The following is a 26,159-nucleotide window of genomic DNA, read 5'->3' as shown; positions in this document are numbered from 1 at the left end:
CCCTGGAACGACCCCGCGCCCATTAGCGAGTTCAGCATCATAGTCACATAGGCCCCCAAATCTGAACCTTCCAGCCCCTCTGGGAGGCCTAGAATCCGCAGGTTCTTCCGACGGGCCCGGTTCTCCATCTCCTCCATCCTCGTTGACCACTTCTTGTGGAGCGCCTCGTGCAACTCCACCTTCACTGCCAGGCCCAGGAGTTTGTCCTCGCTCTCCGAGGCCTTTTGCCGAAGCTCTCGGATCTCCGCACCCTGAGCCGTCTGGGTCGCCATGAGCTTGTCCAGTGAGGCCTTAAGCGGTACAGGATCTCTGCCTTCAGCTCCCTGAAGGAGCGCTGAAGCAGCTCCTGCTGCTCTTGCACCCACTGCTGCCACGCTCCTGCTGCTTCCCCGCCCGCCGCCATCTTGCCTTTCCTGCCTCGCACCTTTCTCTGCTCCAAAGCCGATTTTTTGACCGCTCCGCTCCTGATCCAGGCCATCCACTGGCGGAGAATCTTAGAGGAAGTGTTCCCACACGGGGAAAAGTCCAACCAGTACCGCTACGGGCCCTTAAAAGAGCCCAAAAGACCGAAAATAGCGGGAGCTATGGAACATGCGGCTTAGCTCCGCATCACCGCAACTGGAAGTCACCCAATTATTTTGTTTCTTAGTACAGCGAATTTTAGAGTTCAGTCCAATGGTTCGAACCCCCGCTCTCCGCTCTCTTGGGATGTGTTGAGCGTGGGTGTTGGGACTAATCAACAACCTCTGCCCAATGCTACAGTTTCTTAAAAGCAATACAGTTGGACTCATTCAACTTGACTTGTGGTCCAGTGGAGTGGTCCTTCCAGTGGGCTCTGGTGGAAGGCACCAGCCAATTTGTCTTGCGGTACTGTGCCTTGATAAGACCCGACGTGGAGATGTCAGCGCGGGCACAGTAAGAAGTCTTACAACACCAGGTTAAAGTCCAACAGGTTTGTTTCGAATCACTAGCTTTCGGAGCGCAGCTCCTTCTTCAGGTGAATGAAGAGGTGGGTTCCAGAAGACTCAGTGGGGCAAAGAAACATTTTAGTCCTATCTAGCAGAGACATGTCGTTCTATTTCACAAAGAGCTTCCCCTTTAAGCTGATGATGGTGGGGTCATCTAGAGAGATACATGTGTTCAAGCGGGATGTTTGGCTGGATATTGTGCCGTTTGCCCGTCTCTTGTTGCAGCACACAAGGTTGTCCAGCTGGAATCGGAACTTATTGTGGAGGGAGGCATAGATGAAGGGGTTGTAACAGGCTGAGCTCATGGCAACCAAATGGCAGGACACCTGGATCACATTGATGTAGCTCTTGTCTATAATGTTGAGGTCAATGTCCCGGATCAGGTTTACTGTCTGCAGGGGGATCCAGCAGAGTGCAAAGGACAGGACAGAGATGGCGAGCATCCAGAAGGTCCTCCTTCTCTTCTTCGACCATTTCTCATGGCTGCACGAGGCCGCTCCCGGGATATTTCTCTTCTTCAGGTGACACGAGATGGCGCAGTAGGAGATGGAGACCGCACAGAGAGGGAGCATGTAGGACAGCAGCAGCATGATACAGGAGTAGAGCAGCCTTTGCCTCTCCAAGTCGACCCAGGCCTCCTCACAGATGATCATATTATACCCAATCTGGTTGAGGTCTATATAGTTTGTGTGCAAAGATGAAGGCATTGAAACACCGATGGAGACCAGCCAGATGAATGCGACAATGTAGGCACAGTACCGAGGCCTGATTCTCTGGCGGATTGGATATGCCACGACCACATACCTATCCACAGCTATGGCAGTGAGCGACAAGACAGACACAAAGACAGTGGTAGATTGCATGAGGGTTATAAAATAGCACATGAAGATTCCAAAAAGCCACCCTTTGGTTTCAAATGCATAGGAAACGGTCATTGGGACACAGAAGATGCACATCACCAAGTCGGAGGCTGCCAAGTTGCCAATGAGAAAATTAGTGGTGGTGTGAAGCTTCTTGGTGGCAGAGATGTGGACCACGAGGAGGAGGTTACCCGCACAAGCCACAATCACCAGCAACGTATACAGTGGAATGAAGAGAGGTTTCAACTCAAAGAGGAGGTTAAGGCCCAAGAACAAAGGAACCATAGTCACATTGTCCATTGAAGCATTCAGGGTCATGGCTGATGTGCCAGATTCATTCAAGATTAATGCAAGATCACCTGTATAAAAACAAATACAAAGAATTAAAATGTTGTAAACCACTCATTCACCCTCACTTATTTTGAAGCATTGGGCATCGTTTCCTCTCTCATTTTCTTCCACTACTGTTAATCAAATTAAGATACAATCCCTCAAATACCCAAACCCTCTCGCTAGTTTTTGTTTCATTTACTCTTGGGAGATAGGGGGTTGCTGGCTCCCTAGTCGCCCTTCAGAAGGTGGTATTACACAATCTTCCTGGACCACTGCAGTCTATATAGTGAAGGTGCTCCCACAGTTAGGTAGGGAGTGCCAGGGTTTTGACCTTTTCGGTGGTGTAAGTTGTGGGTTTGAAAAGCTGACCTCGCAAGCTGACCTCATTCCCATATCACCAGGAGCTGAAATCCAGAACGATTTTGTGAACATCCCCTGCTCCCCGCCTACCGCTGGGACACTGAATCCAACTGTAGCATTTCTGCCATGGATGTCAACTAAGTTGAGACTATCCTGATCTGTAGGCTAGAGGACCCTCCCATGTTCTGGTTTTACCTACTGAGAAAACGGATGTAACCCCTCAATAGCAAGATTGCAATCCCAACAAAAAGTTTCAGGAGAATCCCACGAATTCAGGAAATCTCTCCAGTTCCATATGCATTTACAGAATACACTTTTTAAAATTAACTTTGTGCCTCCTGAATCATGTAGGGATTTTGAAAGTCCAACAAGAAAGAGGGCATGGTGGGAGAGACCCAAACATGCATGGGGGGGGGGGGGGGGGGGGGGCTTTGAAAGTGCCTCTGAGAAGAGATGTTGAACTGGCTAGTTAGGTAGTCGTGAGGAATCCTGCAACACTATTGTAAAGATGAACAGGAGCATTTTCCCCGGCTCCTGGCCAATATTCCCCCCTCAACCAACAACACAAAAACACAAGTGACCTGATCATTTCAAATGTTGCTGTCCATGGGATCATGCCATCATGACTATGCTAAAAGTGCACAGCGCAAAGCAGAGGTCTTGTGGCACAGTGGTAGCATCGCTACCTCTGGATCAGAAACTCTTGGTTCAAGTCCCACTTCAATTTGATGGCCATGGAAGGTGTGTTGGTAATGTGGTTGACTATCAGCCTGTGAATCCTTCCAATAATCTGGATGGTGGGTGGTATGAGTGGGAGAGTTTCCAGGTCGGCCGTACTGCAGAAGGCAACACTGCAATACTTTGCCAAACATCCTCATGGACCAATCCAATGGAAGTCCATGGCAGCTTACGCCCTTGTAAGGCCATGGTAACTGAAGCAGGGGGAGAGTGTAAAATCACTCCTGACGTCATGAACTATGTTATATAAAGTCAATTAATTTTCATATTTACTTTTGTTATATATTGGAACAATTCGTTTCTCAGACTTGTCTTGCGTTAATTAAACAGGAATGATTTATTACCACTTTGTGTATTACTAACCTGAAAGTGCAGAGATGGAAACCTTATACAAATTAAGTTAACCAGTTGCCAACGACTCCAAGGACATGTTTGTACAAATTAATTATTTCTGTACATGAGATATTAAATATCTTGAAAATGGTGAGTGTTTTATGAAGAATAGAAGACCTTGGTGTGATCTGATGAAGGTGCTTACATTTTTTGAAATGATTCAACTGGAAAGATTCTCAGAGAAACAATTTCCTCTGGCAGAGAATAAAGAACAAAGGTCTACAATCTTAAAATTAGAGCCAGGCCTTCAGAAGAGAAATCAGGAGGCATTGTTCATTAGAAAAATGGAAAGATGGAGCTCACTACCTCAAAAGGCTGTGGGTGCTTGGGGATGATTTAAGCTTTCAAAACTGTGGAAGAGGCCTTCCTGTTGTTTCCTTTGTTCCCATTCCTTTTATCGTATTTTATTATTTTTGGTCCATGGACCCATATTCAGAATGTGTCTTTCAGCAGAGGACTGAAGCTGAAGCGGCCTGCTAGGCAGGATAGGGTGTTTCCAGGTTTTGTATTTGGGGAGGAGGAAGCCGACTTGTCGGCACCGAGGGAATCTCAACAACCAGCTTTGGAGGAAGTCTGTTCAGTTGGCTGGCTGGCAACCTGTGGGTTGGCCAGGGACAGTGTTCTGCCTGATAATAGTCAGAGTCCCTGAGTGATGCTTCTCAGAGAGCTGGGCAGAAGTGATTAGATCTTGAAAGGAGAAGGAACTCTCTCTCTCTCTCTCGCGTGCTACTGAAGTAACTGCTTTATTGTTCTAAAACCAGTTATTGTCTGGCATATCTTTACTATAAACTTGAAATGACCTTAAATCTACAGAGAAAGTAGATACTCTTGCCAGAGGCAACCATCTCAAACCTAGAAGGAAGAAATAATGAAACATAAATTTGAACTCCAGAAAGACATGAAGTGGAAGCCATCCTAGTGCATCATAGATCCTTTATCCTTTTAGTTTTATTAATATTTTCTTGACCCCTGATTCTCTCTTTTCCTTCTGTGTTGTTTGTGTGTGTGTGTGTGTAGAGAGAGTGGGGGTAATTAGGAAGGGGGGGGGGGTTGGGAAAGGGGTATTAGGTAGTCAGTTACAATTTTGTCAGTTTAATTATATTACTGTTAAATAATAAAAGGTTATTTGTGTTTACAGTTTACAAACCTGGCTGCAGTTTATTGGGCTCAGCCAAGCTCCTCAGGTATTTTAAAATCACTCAGAATTTCACTGGTGTTGCGTCTCTGGGTCAAGTGGGGCTGGAATTGACCGTGGACTAGCCTGGGTGCCATGACAACTGTGATTGGCAGGTGAGAGGGCCAAGGGATATGGGCCTAGGCAAAATGTAGCTGAGATACAAATCAGCCATGACCTCATTAAATGGAAGAGCAGCCTCAAGTAGGCAGAATGGCCTGCTCCTGTTCCGATGATTCTAGTGCGTATTTCCTGTAAGGATGTGGGACCTGAGCTCAGTGCCATACAACAACTAATTTCCTGATCTTGGAGAAGGGGTGCTGTTCTGGAGAAACATCACAGAAGATGTCCAGAGATGGTCAAGGCCCTCTCAACACCGAATGGCTGGAGCCTCGGTGACAGTTGGTTGCAGGATGTCACCTACATGAAGTGTTTAAGATGATTAAAGGGACTAAAAGGTTAGCTGGAGAAAAATTCTTTGCTCTGGTGTCTGAGTGTAGAAAACGGGGACATCACCTTAAAATTAGATCTAGATCGTTCACAGATGATGTGGAAAGAAGGCTGCTTAGCAGAGTTAAGATTTAGATCAGGCAATGATCTAATTGACTAGCAGAACAGACTTCAGGGATTGAATGTTCTCCTTCTGTTTCCATGTGTCGAACAAGGGACTAGAGGAGAATTAAAAAGGTCTTGACGCAAGTAATAACGCGATTCACAAAACACAGGAAGGCAAGGAATAGACGGGCAAATTGCTGCCAGATGCTGTCAATTTTTGACACCAGTATGACTCATGAAGGTTCTGAGACATTGTGGAACAGAATTTACAATGTACAAATCCATCAATTCAGAAGTATGGGTGGCGCCTGAAGCGGAATATATTCAAATCCCATAAAACTTATGTAACAATTAAAAATCAACACAGAACTAATTTTCTGCTTGGCTACATTGTAATGTAAAGTCATCCTAGTCCCAGATGACCACAGGCTGCTTTCCCCTTTTGGGAGGGGGTGGGGGGGAGGGAGGGGGGGGGGGGGGGTGAGATGACTGGTGGTGATTTAACCTGAGGATCACAACACCTCAGTTGAGGAGGCAAGGTTGAGAAGGTGGGGCCTTCATGAATAACCTCAATGCAAAGTCTTCATTGCAAACATACATGGGGTATACACCACAGAAACAGACCATTCAGCACAACCACTGACGTTTATGCTCTTTCGATCCTCCTCCCATCTTTCCTTGTCTAAACCTATCACTGTAACCTTCTATTCCCTTCACCCACACTTGCTTGCCTAATTTCCCCTTAAATACATCTACACTATTCACTTCCAGCACTCCCAGTGGTCGGCAGGTCCATATTCTCACCACTCTCTGAATTCCTGATTAGGTTTCTTGGTGACCATCTTGCATTGATGGTCTGTAGTTATGCTCCGTCCCGCCAGATCTTCCAGTTAGCAGCAATGGCTGCACACATTTACGCTGCCTGTGACTGAACCTTTCTGGGGTTTTTCAGCTGGAACTCGATCCCAGCTGAAGTATTGAATGGTGAGCACAGTCATCCTTGCAAATGACCATCAGATGCAAGAAAAGATGAATAGGGAGCGCACACGCCCACTTTTCACAACATATTCAGATAAGGTTTTAATTGTCTTTCATGGGTAAGGTCTTTCATGGGTAAGGTAGGGGTCAAGTTGGAGGCAGTTGTGTCAGGTCGGAGGTAGTTGTGTTCAGTGGGATAGTCAGGCCCTGTTTGGGGGGGGGGGGGGTTAGCAGTCAGGTCAGATTGTGTGGGATAGGTGCATGGGGGGGCGCATTGGTGATTGTAGGGGTAGGCGGATACTTCGGTTGGGAAGGTAGTTGGGTCGGGTCCAGGGCTGGAATAATCGAGCCAGTGAGGCCGGGGCTGGGGGGGGGAGATGCGATAGTCAGAAACTGATCTGGAAAAGCTGTATCAATACTCTGGCTACAAGTGCAGGTCAGAGGCTGGGAATTCTGTGGTAAATAACTCACCTCCTGACCCCCCAAAGCCTGTCCATCACACACAAGACACAAGTCATGAATGTGATGGAATAGTCTCCACTTGCCTGGATGAGTGCAGCTCCAACAACACTCAAAAAGCTCAACACCATCCAGGACAAAGCAACTCATTTGATTGTCACTCCATCCACCACCTGAAACATTCACTCCCTTTGCCACCAACGCACATTAGCAGCTGTGTGAACCATCCACAAGATGCAACGCATCAACTTACCAAGGCTCCCTTGACGGCACCTTCCAGACCCGTGACCTCTACCACCTAGAAGGACAAGGGCAGCAGATTGTGGGAACACCAACTCCTGGAAGTTCTTATGCAAGTCACACTCCATCCTGACTTAGAACTTTATCACTGTTCCTTCACTGTCACTGGGTCAAAATCCTGGAACTCTCTCCCTACTGGCACTGCCTGTACCTACACCCACATGGACTGCAGCGGTTCAAGAAGGCAGCTCACCTCCACCTTCTCAAGGGGAATTATGGATAGGCAATAAATGCTGGCCTCGCCAGTGATGCCCACGTCCTATAAACGAATAAAAGAAAAACATGTGTAGATGAATTGAAATCAGTATTCACTGATGAAGCCTTGGTCCCATCTACCTGTGCTGTAGCATTGCCGAGGGTGAGTCAAAAATGGGACAATAATATTTTTGATTGTCCGTGTGTAAAACTGGTTTGTTGTTTGGTGGATAAAGGTACCTCCCAGTATCGCACTAAGCTGCAGGGACCAAGTGGCCCAAGGTTTGCCTCCCACATCTCAACCTCAATGTGACAAGCACCGCCATTGGCCTCAGTGCCGGTACTTTTGGGGGCGGCAGGAAACAAAAGAGTTGCGTCGGACAAAGAGGAAACTAGCCAGAATCCCTACTCTCGATCGCAGGCACCCTCCACAAATCAGATCAGGACTGGATTGCACTCGTCTGTGATGGTTCCTGTAGAAGAATAGCTTCATGGGACTGTTTAAACGCATGTGTGAAGATGAACACCTTGGACAAGAAAGGTGGGTGCCCCTGTCCCATTTCCCAGCCTTCAGGATAAAAGTGGAGAGGATGGGGAGGGATGGATGGTGTGAATCTGGACTTCTCCCTTAAAAAGCGATATAAAGGTTGAGAGCATCAACTGAAAATTCCAAACTGAGAGAGCTAGAACCAAGGCGGGTTGATGGATTTAAGATTAGGATGAGCTGTGATCTGATCAGAATTGAGAGTATTTACTTAATGAATAGGTTGGGACTAGTTACGCTGAGAAGTGGCCTCATAGAGATTTTTAACATTTCGAAACGGTTTGATCGGGTTGAGGTAGAGAAAATGCTGTCATTTACGGGGAGACGACACTTGGGTGCCATAAACATGGGACATCAATAAGAGGGAATTTGGGGAAAACCTCAGGCAGGATTTTCCTCCCCGTGCAGCGGGAGGGGGCAGCTCGTCAGTGGCTGGCGGCGCTGTCTTCTGGCCCCGCCGCTGTCAATGGCGTGTCCGTGCAGCCGGGAAACCCACGGCAGAGGGATTGCCGTCAGTGGGACCGTAAGAACCCACCAGTGTGAATGGGCAGAAAATCGTTTCCCATAGAGTCGTTAGAATGCAGAATCGTTATGGAGTAGTTGAGGTGAAAAGCATAGATGTACATAAAGCGAGGCTGAATATGTACATTGAGGGAAGAAGAAATAGGAGGGAATGTCAATAGAGTTAGATAAAGAGGGACAGGAGGACGGTTGTGTGGAGCATAAACGCTAGCAAAGACCAGTTGGGCCGAATGGCCTGTTTTGTAGACTCCAATAATTCTAATGGTAGAATAGGCTGAATGGCCCACATCTGTTCTGATGTTTAGACTGTAATACATAGTTTTTGCTTCATACTCGCGAGGAGGTGGTTGATAGATTATTGTTCATTTTTATTCAGAAGTAGCAATTGTCTGAACGAATACTAAGTTTGATTGCACTCAATTATCTTGATGGATAATATAAGGTTACACAAAGCTTCAACCGCTGACATCATTGCAGTGGGTTTATTGAGCAATGACCCAGAATTAATTACTCGACTGAGAATTCTTAAGCACTATGAGAACGTGTGTTTATATTGCACTCTTACTGTAATCAAATATGTTCAAATGCTTCACAGGATTGTAAATCAGAAGAAACTGACTCCTAGCTATAGAAAGAGTGAGGCGAGCAAAATCATAATCAAAGTGGTAGGTGTGAAGGAGCAGCTCCGAGGAGGTAGACGCAGAGAAATGAAATGAAATGAAATGAAAATCGCTTATTGTCACGAGTAGGCTTCAATGAAGTTACTGTGAGAAGCCCCTAGTCACCACATTCCGGCGCCTGTTCGGGGAGGCTGGTACGGGAATCGAACCGTGCTGCTGGCCTGCTTGGTCTGCTTTAAAAGCCGTTTAGGGAGGAGAATTCCAGAGCTTAGGGCCTGGGGCACGGCCTCCAATAGTGACGTGAAGGAAGTGGGCATACAAGAGGCCAGAATTAATGGAGTGCCGGTATCACAGAGGATTGTAGGGCTGGCGGAGTTTGCAGAGATAGGGAAGCTATGGAGGGATTTGAAAACAAGGGGCTGGATTTTACGATGCCCCTCCAGGAGGTTTAAAGGTGGGGGGGAGAACACATAATCCAGCTGATGGCCTTCATGCACCTACTTGCCTGCCCCTGACCTGCCTGAAATGTTATGGGGGCATGGGTCCGCTCACCTGTGGACCCATTGAAGCCTTAAAGTTGCCAATGAATGGTCACTCATGTGGTGAAATACACAAATGCAAATCTGTATATAATTGTATCAATGTATAAAGCTGATCATCAATACATGTAGTGACAGTTATGACCTCCTGCCAGTAGTGGAGCCAGACACACATGGTGCCAGATATACATCAGGTGACTAATGGGACATGGCAGTTGGTGGCAGGACGGACAACAGGAGAGTCGCATCTCACCGTAGCTCTCCAGTAACTTAGATCCAATTGTCCGTACATGTTGGTTACCTGTCCACGTGTTTATAATAAATACTTCTTATAGCCAACCACACATGTCCTACGCATGTCTTCATGATCAGGGGAGCCATAGAACACAACAACTCAAATGCTTTATCCTGCCTCAGGTGTTTTTTTACCCATGGTGACAGAAGCCTAGGTGAAGCGGGAAGTTGGCCAGACTGGTGAGGGGCAAGATGGGAAGCGGCCTCCTTTGCCAGTCTTCTTGGCACATTGGAGGCACCAACCCTCAAGGTAATTCCCCCCCCCCCCCCCCCCCCCCCCGCTCCCCTTTTAACCCTACCCTCCAGCCTCTTGAACCTGCTCCCCCAAACTCTTCAACTCCCTCACGGAGACACCTAATCCCAGATTTACCTTGGCTCCTCAGGGGGGTGAGACCATCTGTAGTCCAGCCGTGGCTCCCACTCCTCGGCGCTCCTGGGACTGCAGAGCTGTCAGCCACCCGACTGGCTGGGAGCTTTCTAAGGTGGAACTTTCCCCTGAGACAGAAGTGCAGCAAGGCAATGTGTGGGAACGAGGGTAGTGCCCCACAGTCTGATGTTTTAGCCAAGGGGTTGGAGGCCACAGCACCCCATAAAATCCAACCCAAGGACGTGAATTTTAAAATCAAGCAATTGCTGGACCCAATGTGAAACAATTAGCACAGGGCGATGGGTGAATGAAACTTGGGGTGAGTTAGGTTGTTGTCAGACAGTGAGCCAAATTTGGCGGAGCGAAAGATTGGTGTCGGCGACGAGAAAAATAGCTGCAACTAATGACTTTTCTAATCTTAAATTAAAACACGATTGTGAAAGGAAAAGAGGGCAACAGTGTGTGAAATCAGTGTTACTTTCAGTTGCCCTCAAAGATGTCCTTTCATAACCGAGGGAAATGTGTTCCAGCTCTTTTTAGAGATTGCCGATATTTACATATAATAATTGTCCATCTCGGAAAGTTATCAACTCAAAGTTATTATAATTACAGCTGTTTCTCTCGGTCTACCTCTTCCCAGTCCGAGTACCTCCCAGCCCTGGACCACCTTTCTTTCCAGCTCCACATCACCTAGGTCCCCATTGCTTTCCAGCCGGTCCCATCTCTCTGATCACTTATCCCATTTCTCTTCCTTTTAATGTCACCCACAAAGATTTCTAAAGACAGATTCCTTAATCAGCGAGTCTATTATGAATAAATATTATGGTATATGGTGACAGTACATCTATAGTGAATGCAGACGAAGCCAGGCAGAATAACTACACTACTAAACCTTGGTACTAAGATTCAGGCACAGGCTTATTTGCATCGTATATGCTCACCTGAACTAATTGGAGTCTTCATGCCACCTTAGGGATGTTGATCTGTAATCACAAGTTATTATAATATTGTTAATATTTCATCAATATGGACAGATACACATTTTTGTAATGACTCACTGCTCCACCTAGTCAGAACCATTATCCCCGTGCCTGCGTGGGTTTTCTCCGGGTGCTCTGGTTTCCTCCCACAGTCCAAAGATGTGAAGGTTAGCTGGGTTGGCCATGCTAAAATTGCCCTTAGTGTCCAAAGTTGTACAGGTTAGGTGGGGTTCCGGGGATAGGGCAGGGGAGTGGGCATGGGTACGGTCTTCTTTTGGAGGATTGTACAGACTTGATGGGCCGAATGGCCTCCTTCTTTCCTGTCGGGATTCTATCTCGTTTTCTTCTACCTTCTAATAACCTGGGTAACTTTCAACGGTGCAGCAACTCATGTGGAAAAGCAGTAGTTTTAAAATGTAACCTGCATATTTGAATGGATCGTCTGCCAAAACAGGATGGCGTAAATAAGGAGCTGCTGGTGATTAATTACTGAAACCCATGGACCACTTCAGCAAGTATCACTGTCTGTCAAGGATCGATAATAAATGTACCAGTGGCTGCTTGTTGATCCCATTCAAAGAGAGGCAGGATAAATGGAATGCCTCTGATGGATAGCAGCAGGAAATGCCCACACAGATTGAGCTCAAGATGTGTAAATGTTCTGAACCAGCAGAGTTTGAGCCGTTGTGGACAAAAATAAGAAATTTATTGGGTCAGGTGACCATCACCTTGAGGTATAAAGAGAGAATTTCAACAATAAGGTTCAGGAGAAAAAGGATAAGGAATCATGTTGGCAGGAGCCTCTAACACTCACCTGCTGAAGAAGCTGTACAAGATGAAGTAGCAAAGCAGACTACTCTGTCCAGTAACCTAGCAGGTTGGATCTGTTCGGAACTGTAACTTACTGCCTACGCACTGTAATGTGTTGATTTCTGCTGTGACCAATTGATATCGAGTTCAGTTCCCTTGAAATTCTGACAAAGTCAATGGTAAATATCCCGACATTGCAGTTTTACATACAAAACACCAATCAAACCCAACTTTCCCCTCCCAGCATCCGCACTATTTCGCTTTTGTATCTAACATTGGCAACGCCGTGGGCAGTGGCAACACAGTGTTCACTGGCAATGCAGTGGACACTGGCAACCGGCTTCACCGATTGAAACTGCGAAAAAAGACACATGTTGTTGAAGCTTTTCATCTGGGACTCATCAGGACAATTCACAAGAGTACCAAATGTAAAGGAAACAACAATTTATACTTTTTGAAGCTAGCTTTAGTTGGGCCTGCTTGACTGAAATTCCCACTTGGTGGCAGTTCATCACTTTTCACTGTTTCCTCAGTTCCACTGGGAGCAATATTTTGGCTGGCCACTGGCTGATCCACCGCTTCACTCATAGGGCTCAACACTGCTTGCTGGCACAACTGGATCAGGCTGTAACACTGAGATGGTTCCCCTCTTCACAAGTGACCCATGTGTTTCTTCAAAAACTTGTCCTGCACTTTCATCGCATAAGGCAGCGTCCCAGCTTGGTCACCACAACGCCCAGTACCCAACTTAGCCCACTTCCAAATCTCTTTACGAAAGCTGGGCCATCCATCTCAAATGTTCTTTCCACATTTGCCGAATCATGATTCCTTTTGTGACAACTCTGCCTTGTCTCCACCCTCCCCGCCAAATTTGGAAAGACCAGGTTCAATCGGGTTCTCGAGTGGCAACCCATCAGCAACTCAGCTGGGGCTATGCCTGTAGTGGTATGGAGGGGTGGTTCTGAAGACTAACAGAAACCGTGCTATTTTGGTTCCTAGTAACACTAGGTGACTGCTCTTGAGACCAGCCTTGGACGTCTGAACTGCGCGTTCAGAAACCGATTCGACAATGGGTGATATGATGCAATACAAATATGTTTTATTTTGGTAAACGTCATGAACTGCTGGAATTCCGCACTTGTGAATGAAACGAAAAAATAAAAAAATGAAAATCGCTTAATGTCGCAAGTAGGCTTCAAATGAAGTTACTGTGAAAAGCCCCTAGTCGCCATATTCCGGCACCTGTTCGGGGAGGCTGGTACGGGAATTGAACCATTGTCTGAGACAAGTGCCTCTGGTACACTATGGGTGACGGAGTATTTGCGCAGTTTCTCAAATGTGGATAATGAAGTTATTGGGCTGGATCCTCTGAGCCACCGTGCCAAAATCACGATTGGCACGGGGGCAGGGAATGGGCATTTACGCCGAAATCCAGTCCGACATTGCTCCCGCGATTCTCCGGTCCCTGGAGAATTGCTCGGAAGTCTCTTGTGCGTGAGCTACGCGGTGTGGGTAGGCCACCATTGACAGAGGCCCCCGTGACGATTCTCCAAAGAATACTGGCCAGGATCCCGATGGCGTGGTTCTAACTACCTATCAGCCGTCGGGAACGGCCAGTGGCGGTTGTGGACTCAGTACACGGCTGCCCTGGTGGGGCGGGGCGGATCCTTCACCAGGGGGCAGGGCCTCACAGACGGCCAGGCAAGCGATCAGGCGGCACCTATCCACGGGCACGCGCGATCTCGGGCGGGGGGGGACCTACTTCGTTCATCATGGTCCGCGGTGTGAGTCCGCCATGTCGCACAGGGCGGCCGCCGCAGGCCACCGCTGTGCGCATGCGCGGACTCTGGACCAGAAATGCAGGGCCCCATATCCACAGCCAGAGCTGCAAGGAGCACTCCGGGGCCTGCTAGCCACCTGCAGGTCACTCTGGATTTTCTTAAGGAAAGACCTGAGTGAAACGCCCGCGTTTTGACGCTGGCGTGGGGACAAAGCCCTATTTTTGGAGAATCCAACCCATTGACCTAATTTCAAATACTCCCATCTATTTTGAATGGCTGCCCACTAGCCAAAGGAACATAGCCCCCATGAATGGGCCAACGTAATCTACTTAAATTCTCACCCGAAGTTGAACCGACCATTACCAGGGGTGCAAGGGACCTATGGCTGGCAACTTTTGGTATAACTCACATGGGTTATATTGTTTCACAATCCTTTCTGTACCCGCATTGATGCCAGGCCAACATATGTAGCTTATCGCCAGCATTTACATCTTGGGGACACCCAAATAGGTGCATATAACTCATCAAGCAGTGATTCTCTTCGTATCCAAACAGCTAACATCCTCGCAACTAATTTCATCTTTCCTGAGCTAATGAGGCTTAATTTCCTCTGAAGTTTTCTCATTCTGCCATCCATGCAGTATCATATGTTTAATCTTCGCTAACAATGAGTCTCTATTAGTCCAGTACTTACTTTGTTGCACCGTCACAGGTAATTAGAGTCCAGAAAGCTTAAGACCATTGCAATCTCTTCCGGTACTAGAGGGAGTGTCGTGCTTTCTGCTCGCGGAAGTCTACTTGAGGCATCTACACTGGCTGATGTTGGAACGTATATTAGTAGGCCGATAAGAATAGCATCCAATGCTTCATCCTCACGGAAGCAATTGGTAGAATCAATTTGAAGAACCCTTAAAGTGGCTTGCAGTCTGTGATGATAGTGAAATTCCTCCGGTAGATGTACTGATGAAACTTGTTGATGTCGTAGGAAATAGCCAGGCCTTTCCTTTCAGTTTGGGAGCATCCTCTTTCCATGTCTGTTCGGGTTCTTGATACGTATCCAATGGGCCTCTTGGACTCATCCTCCGGTGTATGGGATAAGAAATCCCTACTCAATATGGTGATGCATCACATGTAAGTTGTATCGTCTTAGAGAGGTTGAAATGTACCAGTCAACATGAAGGCTGAAGTGCCTGCTTAACTTGGTTAAAAACCTCTTCCTGTAGTGTTCTCCAACCGCATCTCTGCCGCTTCTTTCACAGCACATGCAATAGTGCTAGCAATGTCAATAGATTTGGGAGTAATTGCCCATAATAGTTGATAATTTCCAGGAAAGATCTGAGTTCTGAGGTTTTCCTAGGGGCCGGTGCCTCCTTAATCATTCTCATTTTTTCTTCTATGGCGTGTAATCCCTGAGCATCCACTCAATAACCAGGGTAAACCCCCTTATTTACTTCGAAGGTGCACTTCTCTCTCCAAGCACACGCTTGCCTCCTGAAACCTCTTCCAAACTTCGTCCGAATTAGCCATATGGTCCTCTTCAGTGGATCCCGTCATTAAAACGTTGTCTGAATAAATGACAACCCTGAGAAAGCCCTGCAGCAAACTCTCCCATGGAAAATAGCACAAGCTGCTGAAACTCCAAACGGTAGTCGTGTATAGTTGGAAGAACTCCTTGTTAGTATTTATGGTGACAAATCCTCTTGGTATTTTTTAGTTCTAACTGTTGGTAGTGTGGTTCATGTCCTTGATATTTGTCAAAGCTCCAGCCAACTTGGCATAAAGATCCTCTATTTTGGGGATGGGGTAGCTTTGTAACATTATTGAGGGCATCAGGTGGTAATGCCCCTTTGCTAGCTCAATGAGTTGAACAAATGTCTTTGTGTCAGGAGCATCCAGGGATGTTAAACTCCAGATCAAGTTATACGTCTGGGCCCCACATGCAGCCAGCAAAATGATTTCTTTCTGTCCTACCCTTCTTTTTCATTAGCCCTAAAAAAATATTTCAAACACTCCACATACTGTACCCAGTCCTCTGCAGCAGTATCGAAAGCTTCTAATTTTCTAAAGAGAGGCATGACTAACATAGAACAGTACAGCACAGAACAGGCCCTTCGGCCCTCAATGTTGTGCTGAGCAATGATCACCCTACTCAAACCCACGTATCCACCCTATACCCGTAACCCAACAACCCCCCCCCTAACCTTACTTTTAAGGACACTACGGGCAATTTAGCATGGCCAATCCACCTACCCCGCACATCTTTGGACTGTGGGAGGAAACCGGAGCACCCGGAGGAAACCCACGCACACACGGGGAGGACGTGCAGACTCCGCACAGACAGTGACCCAGCCGGGAATCGAACCTGGGACCCTGGAGCTGTGAAGCATTTATGCTAACCACCATGCTACCGTGCTGCCCTTGCCTCCTTTGTCAGGCTGGACTCAATTGGACTTGACTCTTATAATCAAACCTGCCTTCAAATGTAATGCTATTTCCGGGTTGTCAGGGGCCTTCATTTAGGAAATGGCAGAACACTTGAGCAACAATCTGCAAGGTTGGAAAGAGCATAGCACAGTGAAACAACTGGGTATTTTTAAAACCAATCTTATGTAGAAAGAAGTGCACTGGGTAAAAACAAAAACAAAATGGCTTAAGGGCACAGTATTGACCTCAATGGTCTCCTTGACAACCACCAGGCTGTCCTTGCTCTGCTTTGAATTTAGTCTTGACAGGTTTCGGCCACAACTTTCTTAGTGAAGGCTCATCCACCGGGGTCGCTGAAGTTTAGATAAGAGAATTGGTCTTAAAGATCCTGGGTCAATGCAGCCCCCTGCTCAGAGCCCTCCCACCCCCACTCCAATTCCTCCCTCTCCTCGAAGCTTGGTCTGTTCTGCGTGGCCGCTCTTCATTCTTTCTGCCATACTCAATGCCCAAAGGAAACCCGACCAGATTGCCCGTGGCTGGGAGCAAATTCTTTCAATGCAACAGTTTAAATGGCACAAACAAGGTCAGCCAGACCACTCCCAGAGTGAGGAAGCTCGAACAAGCTGCCAAACCAACCAAGAGGAAAATAGAATGCAGCAACTCAACAGTAGGTTGTTCATGATCACTTTCAATAGGGCCGACGGCGGGGTGGGTGGGTGGCAGGATGAGGTAGGTATTTAATGCCATTGAATGTGATGGTCAGCTGTGTGATGTTAGGGCAGGATGTCGGCGGGAGTGTGGAATATGGAGTTTAAAAATAGCAGCCAAGGTGTTGAATTAATGCAATACACAGATTGGCCTCATAGGCTCGTTGCTCTGCATATGGGGAGCTGTCATTGGGACGCTTGCATAGAAATCCCTTTACCAAGATGCCGTCCTTTCTGACTAAGTCACGAGACCCCCCCTGAGCCATTCGTCAGAGGATATTGTGGTGAAGAATTGGGTAGGGCAAGATCATGCAGAGGTTTTAGCATAAAGATTTCAGCATGTGTCCATTGCCGTTTCCTGGTTAAGAAAAAGAATATTGCACAGAACTTGGCCACTGGCTGCATGTCCTGTGTAGTGTGGTCAGGGCTTTGCAGGCAAACAAGGGAGATCAGAAAAACAATCATGAAACAGATTACAAAACCGACACTTGCGATTCAGCCAACCATCCATTGGAGCTCAAAGCAAAGGTGGCAAGGTTATTCATCACGACAGTCAAAAAGAAAATAAGTAAAAACACGTTAGCTCCTAACTCCTGGCACTAAAACAAAATCTAGGGCTTGTACTGCACTGAGGGAGAGATAGAGTGCCAGACTGTTTTTTGCATGAGGACCTTAAACCGAGATCCTGTCATCTTAGAATCCCATCGGTGCAGAAGAAGGCCATTCAGCCCATCGGATCTGCGCCGACCTTCCAAACGAGCACCCCAACCTAGGCCCACTCCCCCATCCTATCCCCGTAACCCCATCTAACCTATGGACACTGAGGGACAATTTTAACATGGTCAATCCACCTAAACTGCACATCTTTGGACTGTGGGAGGAAACCGGAGCACCCAGAGGATATTCATGCACAGATGGGGAGAATGTGCAGACTCCACACAGACAGTTACCCAAGGTCAGAATTGAACCTGGCGCCTTGCTCTGAGAGGCAGCAGTGCTAACCACTGTGGCACCGTGTCTGGCCTCTCGGGTAGATATAAAGGCTCCAAAAGTGCTATCCGATACAGGGGGGAGGGGGGGGGGGGGGGGGGGGGGAGTTCTCTCTCCCTCATGTCCTGACCAATATTTATTCCTCAATCAATGAAACTGAGCCGAGTATCTGATCCTTTATCGCATTTGCCGACTTGCAGGAGTTTGCTGCATGCAAATTGGCTGCTGTTTTTTTTTACATTATAAGAGTAACGATGGTTCAAAAAGTACTCCACTGTTTTTGAACAGCTTTGAGGAGCCCTGAGGTTGTGCAAGATGCTGTGTGAATGCAAGTCCTTCCTTTTCTTTTTTCAGTATTTATACAGCTCCTTTCACGTCCCTCAGGCATTCCAAAGTAATTCACAGCCAATTAATTACTAATGAAGCATAGTCATAATTTTATAGGTAAAAAGCAGTGAACCAAAAGAAATTCCAATGACCAGATAAATCCGGTCATCAGTGATGTTACCTGAGGCTTGAATGTTGGTAAGGGGAGCGGGACAATTCCCTGATTCTTCTTGAATTGCTCTCTGAGTGAATTTGCATGCACCTCAGTAGATGAACAAGGCCCGAGTTTAACATCTTGAGTCCCTCCTCAGTGCAGCCCTGGGGTGTGGGTTAAGTGCTCAGTCTCTGGAGTGGACCTTGTGACCATGTCCTTCTGACTCAGTGACAAGACTGATGCCAAAAGGCTGTCGATGTTGGGGTACAACTGGAGCATTCCAGACTCTGATCGATACATGTTTGTTCATTAAGTGTACATGGGGACATGATAAAAAAGACAGGAATATAGAGTAGATCGGCAATGATCTAACTGATTGTTGGTTCAGGCTCGAAGGGCTGAATGGCATTCCTCAATCCTAATGTTCCCACAGGCTCAATTGCAAACTAAGATATGTAAAGGTGTCCAATATAAGGCAAGGCGGTGGTGTAGTGGTATTGTCCAGACACCCAGGGCAATGATCTGGGGAACCCGGGTTCAAATCCCGCCATGGCAGATGGTGGAATTTGAGTTCATTAAGAATCTGGAAGTCTAATGATGACCATGAAATCATTGTGGATTGTCGTAAAAACTGGTTCCCTAATGTCCTTCAGGGAATGAAATCTGCTGCCCTCGTCTGGTCTGGCCCACATGTGCCTCCAGACCCATAGCAATGTGATGGACTCTTAACTGCCCTCTGGAATGGAGGGCAATTAAGGATGGGCAACAACAGCTGGCCCAGCCAATGGCGCACACATCCAATGAATTCAGCCATGTCTACGCTGGTGTTTATGTTCCACATGAGCCTCCTCCTATTTTAATTAATCTAACCACACAAGTGTAGTTCCCTCTATTCCCTTCCCCCCTCCTGTTTTCTTCAGTCCCGCTTAAATGTTACCCGGGAGTGAGTTGTGCATTCTAACAATTCCCTGGACCAAGGCTGAATTCCTTCACGGATTTATTAGTGTCAGTCTTAGATTTGTTTTGTCCCAGCAGCAGACCCAGAGAGACATTACGGAGTTCAGCTCCATTGCCTTTCTGCTGTACAGGCTGGGATTTTACTTTAAGCAAGTCCTTCTTCTCAGAAGTAAAACCACAAATCCTTTACGGCCGTTTGGGTTGGAGTGTGTAAATCACACAGGTCACAGGCAGCCACCTCCAAGGCCCATTCGAGATTAGCTTGCCCCGAGACAAGGTGAGACATAGGCAGCACACAAACTTCACCTTCGTATCTCATTTCAATGATATCCGTGTGCCTTGCACCGAACACAAGTGCTGGCGGGTTGCAGGCTCGACGGGGAGGGCCAGAGGTGTGAGTGGCAAGCATCTGCTACAGCTCGTCTGCCCCTCTCAAAGGGGAGCCGCACTCATCACACACAAGCTGTGCTGTGTAGTTATTGGCCACAAACAGGAACACACTGAGTGGAGCAACAGGGAGAAGAGAAAGATCTCACGTTTTCCCACGTGACATTATGAGGTATTCGTACAGGTGGGGGGCAGGGGAAGAGAAGCAATGATTCCACAGGGAATCAGGAAGTCCTCAAGGTCCCAAACCCTGGGGAGGGAATGGAATCAGGTAGTCAGGGGGGTCAATTCCTGGAGTCTGGTCCAGGAGCTGACAGCAGTGCCAGAAGAAGTTCAATGATCTCACACGGGTGATCATGGTCAGTGAATACATCATCTCATTACATCTCCTGCCCACTGTACCACTGACCTCTCTTGATGCTCAGTGCAGCACCTCCCCCACCCCCACCCCACCACTCATAACTCACCCATTAGCAGCCTCTCAAAATCAGGATTCAAGCTGAACATTCAGATACTTCACCTCACCCTCACACACCTTCTAGTCAGCCTCACAATCCTCCTTTTGCTGTTTCCTCAGAACCCCCACCAGCCTTCCCCCAGCTATTCAACTGTGGTTGGCACTTCAGGTTCAGAACACATGGAAACACAGCGGCGGTAAAGGTGGCCCATAACGGGAGGGGTAAAACCAGAGTGGGGTCAAGCACCCCTGCATCATGCCCTCGAGAGAAGACAGTGTCTCACATCCTGGGGACAGCTGTGACCGAACCTGTTGTTTCCAGAATTACCAAGAACATTCCGGATGAGGGAATGTTCCCGCATTGTGCCCCCTTTCAAATCCCACCTCACCTGAAGTGCAAGCTGCAGATGGTGTGATCATAGACACCTTGCTTTCCACCAGCACCTTCCCTCAGGATAGCCCTTCCCCTTTTTTTGCTTTCAGATGCTGATGGACTACCATCTGGCCGGTCAGTGATAGACATAACAGACCCCTGAGGAAGCAGCACTCACACTTGATCTGACCCTTGCAGCCACCATATCTGTTACTGGCACTGTGTGTACTTTCCAGGGTAGCTTCAATTTGGAAGCTGCATGTGGCGAATCATCAGTGGGCTTCAGCCAGACCAGGGCGAAAGAGAGCTTGGGTCACATCTCCCTGGAGGGCAAGTTCACAGATAGATTCTTCCACAGAAGGCGAATTGAGGATCTCAATGGGGCAGACACTAATGGTCAAGTACAGCAAGATGGCTCACAGTTACTGTCAAGGAGCATGGTGGAGTGCAGCATCATCTTGGCACAGGGCTTCCCTCAGAGCTTGAAACCCATGCTGGTGGCCAACTCCAATGAGAACACTTGTGGATCCAGACATGATGTGGGCCTGGTGCCTGCAGTCTGAGCTGCCACTGCTGCTCAGATAGAGACCACCCAACACCTGAGTGCCACGTTGAAAACTTAGCCTGGGTCATGAGATCCATGTTTGTGGCCCTGTAAGCCCAGATTGGTCCCACACAGCTACAAACTGCTGCCTCCGTGGCTGTGGACACCGGTCTCTCTCAGCAGTCCATTAACTTGGGCTTCAGCATTTTATAGGAATAATAATCTTTATTGTCACAAGTAGGCTTACATTAACGCTGCAATGAAGTTACTGTGAAAAGCCCCATTCTCCGCATTCTGGTGCCTGTTCAGGTACACAGAGGGAGAACCTGGGTCCCTAGCACAACAGTGAAGCAACAGTGCTAACCATGGAGATACCGTGCCACCCTTTTACTCGGATTACTGCTGTAATACTAGGATTGCTGAGGCCCCTACCCTGGAGAAATGGCAGTGGCTCTGTGGAGCACAGTGGCGGACTTACACTTTGTGCAGCCCAGTGCTCATCCCCATTTCAGGGCCTCCCTCAATGGTGTTGCGCCTTTCCTGACCCTGCCCACCCTCGCCCCACAGAACGCAAAAACAGAAATTGATCACTGCTTAACTGCTTTAATGCTTTTTAACTTGTAAAACACAACTTTCCATTTCGATCCCCTTCCAGTTTTGTTCCCCCTCCAGCTTTGCCCCCCCCCCCCACTCCAGTCTTTCCCCCACCTAATTTGGCCTCTCTCCGAATTTTGCCCCCTCTCTCCCAACTTTATCCCCATCATAGCTTTACTGCCTTTGTCCCTTCTCTCAACTTTTCCTCCTCCTAGCATAGCCCCCTCACTCCCAGTTTTGTACCTCACCCCCAGTTATCAACCCCATCACAGGTTTTCCCCATTCTCCTTTCTCCCAGTTTTGCCACCCCTATTCCAGCCTTGCCCCGCCTCACACCTCAACTACCTCGCCTCACTGCTGGCTCAGGCTGCCTGGCTGTTGCCTCGCCTGCTCAGCCCTGGCCTGGGGGTCGATTCGCCTTGCTGCTCCCCTTGACGACCAGTGCCTTTCACCTCACCTTGCACGATGGCCTTGCCTCGCTGCTGGCTGCCTGGCTATGGCCTCGCATTCTCAACCCTCCTCAGCTTTGGCGGGGTCGAGTCAGCCCTCCTCATCGCAATGACATTGCTTTGCTGCTGATTCAGGCAAAAGCACAGGAGATCTTCACCTTCACTGCTGCAACTCTCTCTCTCTTGGTCACCTCAATGACTTTAGATCAGTGCTTTCCTGGTCTCAGGGGACTCACCAATCAGCGTCTGATATTGTTCTGCCTTGCCTGCTGTTTGGCCTATCAGCAAACACAGAGCTATTGAGCTCTGACTGGTGCCCAAGAACCAGCCACAGACACTGACCAGTACGGGGCCTCCCCATTGGCCAAGGCCCTGTGCCTAGGTATGGTGGGTTTCATTGTAAGTCCATCTCTGAAGGAACGTGAAGTGACCTTCTTATTGTCAGTCAGCCCAGACGGCTAACACCCATGTAGTTGACCTGGACAGGGAGAGCTAAACTGGAATTAGTATTCACAGAAACATAAGAGATAGGAGCACGAGTAAGCCTCTCTGCCCATCGAGTCTTCTCCACCATTCAATAGATCATGGCTGGATCTGATCATAGTCTCAAATCTGCCTTTCTGCCTGTCCATAAGACCATAAGACCATAAGACATAGGAGCGGAAGTAAGGCCATTCGGCCCATCGAGTCCACTCCACCATTCAATCATGGTTGATTTCAACTCCATTTACCCGCTCTCTCCCCATAGCCCTTAATTCCTCGAGAAATCAAGAATTTATCAATTTCTGTCTTAAAGACACTCAATGTCCCGGCCTCCACCGCCCTCTGTGGCAATGAATTCCACAGACCTACCACTCTCTGGCTGAAGAAATTTCTCCTCATCTCTGTTCTAAAGTGACTCCCTTTTATTCTAAGGCTGTGCCCCCGCGTCCTAGTCTCCCCTGCTAATGGAAACAACTTCCCTACGTCCATCCTATCCAAGCCATTCATTATCTTGTATGTTTCTATTAGATCTCCCCTCAACCTCCTAAACTCCAATGAATATAATCCCACGATCCTCAGACGTTCATCGTATGTTAGGCCTACCATTCCTGGGATCATCCGTGTGAATCTCCGCTGGACCCGCTCCAGTGCCAGTATGTCCTTCCTGTCCCCCTAAAACTTGCCAGCAATCTGTCTATCTCAGCCTTGAATGTATTCAATGATCCAGCCTCCGCTTCTCTCTAGGAAGAGAATTCCAAAGATTGATGATCTTCTGAGAGAAGAAATTCTTCCTCATCTCCATCTTAAATGGAAGATCTTTATTCTGAGACTGTTCCCCCTATTTGTAGATTCCACACAAGGGGAGAGCATCGTCACAGCAAGCGACCCCTCAGAATCTTATACATTTCAATACGAGCCCTTCTCAGTCGTCTCAAACACCAATGAGTATTAGCCAACCTGCTCAAGCTTCCCTCATAAGACAAACCCCATCATCCCAGGAATCAGCCCAGTGTACCTTCTCTGAACCTCCTCCAATGTCATTGTATCCCTTCTTAAATGAGCTGCAGACAGCACTCGAGATGTGGCCTCACCAAATGCCCTCCATAGTTGGAGCAAGACCTCCCTATTTAATATGTTCTGTAATAAAGACCTTCTTAATTGCTTCCTGACTCTGAAGGCTATCGTTTTGTGACTCATATATGAGGGCACCCAGGTCTCTGCATTGTAACATCTATGATCGCTCTCCACTTCAATAATAGTTTGCTTTTCCATTGCAATCTCATAGTCTCCCCACATCTGCCAGCTTTTTGGCCACTCACTTAACCCATCCATACCCCTTAGCATCATTCTCATAACTTTTCTTTGCTCCTTCATGGAATGTGGTTGTTGCATTTGTTGCCCACCCCTATTTACCTTGAACTAAGTGGCTTACTTCAGTCGACCACATTATGGTGACTCTGGGGGGTAGGCCATGGTAAGGGTGGCAGAGGACATTAGCAAACCAGATGCTTTTTTATAAAATGGCAATCGATGTTTTCAATCGATGACAAGCTTTCATTTCCAGATTTAGTATCAAACTCCAGCTACCATGGTGGGATTTGAACCCATGTCCCCGCAAAGGAGCTTTCTCTGCCCGCCACATAGTAAGGGACAGTATGTGAAACTTGTACCCACCCTACGAGCACCCATTCCCTGCCAGAGAGAGTAAGGGACCGGATTTGAACCTTGTTCCCGCCCTAGGAGCACCCTCTGACTGACCCCTCTGCCCTTCCCCGGGGGAACCATGTCTATGGGGACCTATCCACTACACCAGCCAACCAAGGCAGCTCCAACCTCGGCTACCCCGGCACGGTGGCACAGTGGTTGGCATTGCTGCTTCACAGTACCAGGGACCCGGGTTCAATTCCGGCTTTGGGTCACTCTGTGTGGAGTTTGTACGTTCTACCCGTGTCTGTGTGGGTTTCCTCCGGGTGCTCCAGTTTCCTCCCACAGCCCAAAGATGTGCAGGTTAGCTGGATTGGCCGTTCTAAATTGTCCCTCGGTGTCCACGGATGTGCAGGTTAGGTTAAGGGGTTATTGGCATAGGGCAGGCTTAGCTGGGGTGCTCTTTCAGAGGGTCGGTGCAGACTCGATGGGCCGAATGGCCTCCTTCTGCACTGTATGGATTCCATGATTGAACATTAGCCTGGGTCCTCTGGATTGTTTACCACAATGCCACTATCCCACCTAAATGACTTGATCCAAGTCAATAATAGATTGCAAACAGTTGAGGTCCCAGCACTCATCCCTGTGGCACCTCACCAGTCACAGTTTGTCAATAATAATAATCACTTATTGTCAGAAGTAGGCTTCAATGAAGTTACTGGGGAAAGCCCCTAGTCGCCACATTCCGGTACCTGTTCGGGGAGGCTGGTACGGGAATTGAACACATGCTGCTGCCTTACTCTGCATTACAAGGCAGCAATTTACTCCAGTGTGCTAAACCATGCCCCCAACACCGTGAGCTCTTGATACAGACGGAGAGGTTAGATTGCAATTGTCACCCTGGGTAATACCTCAAACTGAAATACTTCAACAGCACTTTGCCTCAGGTTGCATTACAGGCAGCAAGATCCGTGATGGAGCAAATGTAAACCCATCATCTCTCTTACAACCATCCCTGTCCATTGTACGAAACTGCAGTGAGTTCTTTGCGACAAAAACACCAGACTTAACACTGACATAAATAAGCGCCCACACATTAGATTACGAGAGCTAATTTCAAAATAATTTATCTCCAGCACAGATTTAACAAGTTTTTAAGTGAACTCAAAACATAAATAATAGAAAAAGTACCGTCCAAATAAAATCGCTATTTATAGCTTTAAACGAAGTTGCACACATAAACGACAACATAAAAATCGATCTATGGTTACTACCTGTTCAATATGCTTGTTACTGCGTTAATGAGAAAGCTTTAAACTGACCTGTAGGTTTATTTTCAACGATCCTCAAAGAATCCCTCTGATATGAATCACAGTATTCTGCCCGGGTAGGATGCAATGCAACACAATTTAAAGTGAAGATTCGGGAGAGCAGAGAGCAAAAGGAGAAAACAGCAGCTCAGGCTGCATTCTCCGGAAAACACTGGGACTGGAGGGTGAGACGATAACACGTATTCGCAAGACAGACAGAACCCTGAAATCACTCTGACACACAGTGTGAAACTGGAGTCACTCTGACACACAGAATGGAACTGGAGTCACTCTGATACACAGAGTGGAACTGGAGTCACTCTGACACACAGAATGGAACTGGAGTCATCTGATCACTCTGATACACAGAGTGGAACTGGAGTCACTCTGACACACAGTGTGAAACTGGAGTCAGTCTGACACAGAGTGGAACTGGAGTCACTCTGACAGAGTGGAACATATGTAATTCAAGTTGACATAAAGAGAAAAATATTCCTTCAGCACAGTCTTGCAGCGTCATTAATGTTCCTTCACTTGTACAAGGCATCTTAGCGGAACTTTGAATAAAGTGTTGAGTAACACATTGGCG

The 26,159-nt window shown here is 47.6% G+C and overlaps 1 protein-coding gene across 1 annotated transcript; it reads right to left on the bottom strand.

Annotated features, from left to right (window-relative positions):
- Positions 1 to 1,075: 1,075 nt before the first annotated feature.
- Positions 1,076 to 25,648, bottom strand: prlh2r (prolactin releasing hormone 2 receptor). Its single transcript, XM_038790255.1, has 3 exons — positions 25,583 to 25,648; positions 11,141 to 11,182; positions 1,076 to 2,187 (listed from the first exon to the last, which is right to left on the bottom strand). The coding sequence occupies exons 2-3, from the start codon at positions 11,160 to 11,162 to the stop codon at positions 1,076 to 1,078; spliced, it is 1,134 nt and encodes a 377-aa protein (XP_038646183.1). The 5' UTR covers positions 11,163 to 11,182; positions 25,583 to 25,648.
- Positions 25,649 to 26,159: the final 511 nt, after the last annotated feature.

This window comes from Scyliorhinus canicula, chromosome 2, assembly GCF_902713615.1.
Source record: "Scyliorhinus canicula chromosome 2, sScyCan1.1, whole genome shotgun sequence".
NCBI classification, from domain to species: Eukaryota; Metazoa; Chordata; class Chondrichthyes; order Carcharhiniformes; family Scyliorhinidae; genus Scyliorhinus; species Scyliorhinus canicula.
This window is presented reverse-complemented; position numbering and strand designations above follow the sequence as displayed.

Coding starts and splice junctions, on each gene's coding strand:
- prlh2r (XM_038790255.1), bottom strand. CDS start 11,162: ATGAAGACTCCAATTAGTTCAG. Junction 2,188..11,140: donor GAAGACTCCAATTAGTTCAG/GTGAGCATATAC, acceptor GTTTTTATACAG/GTGATCTTGCATTAATCTTG.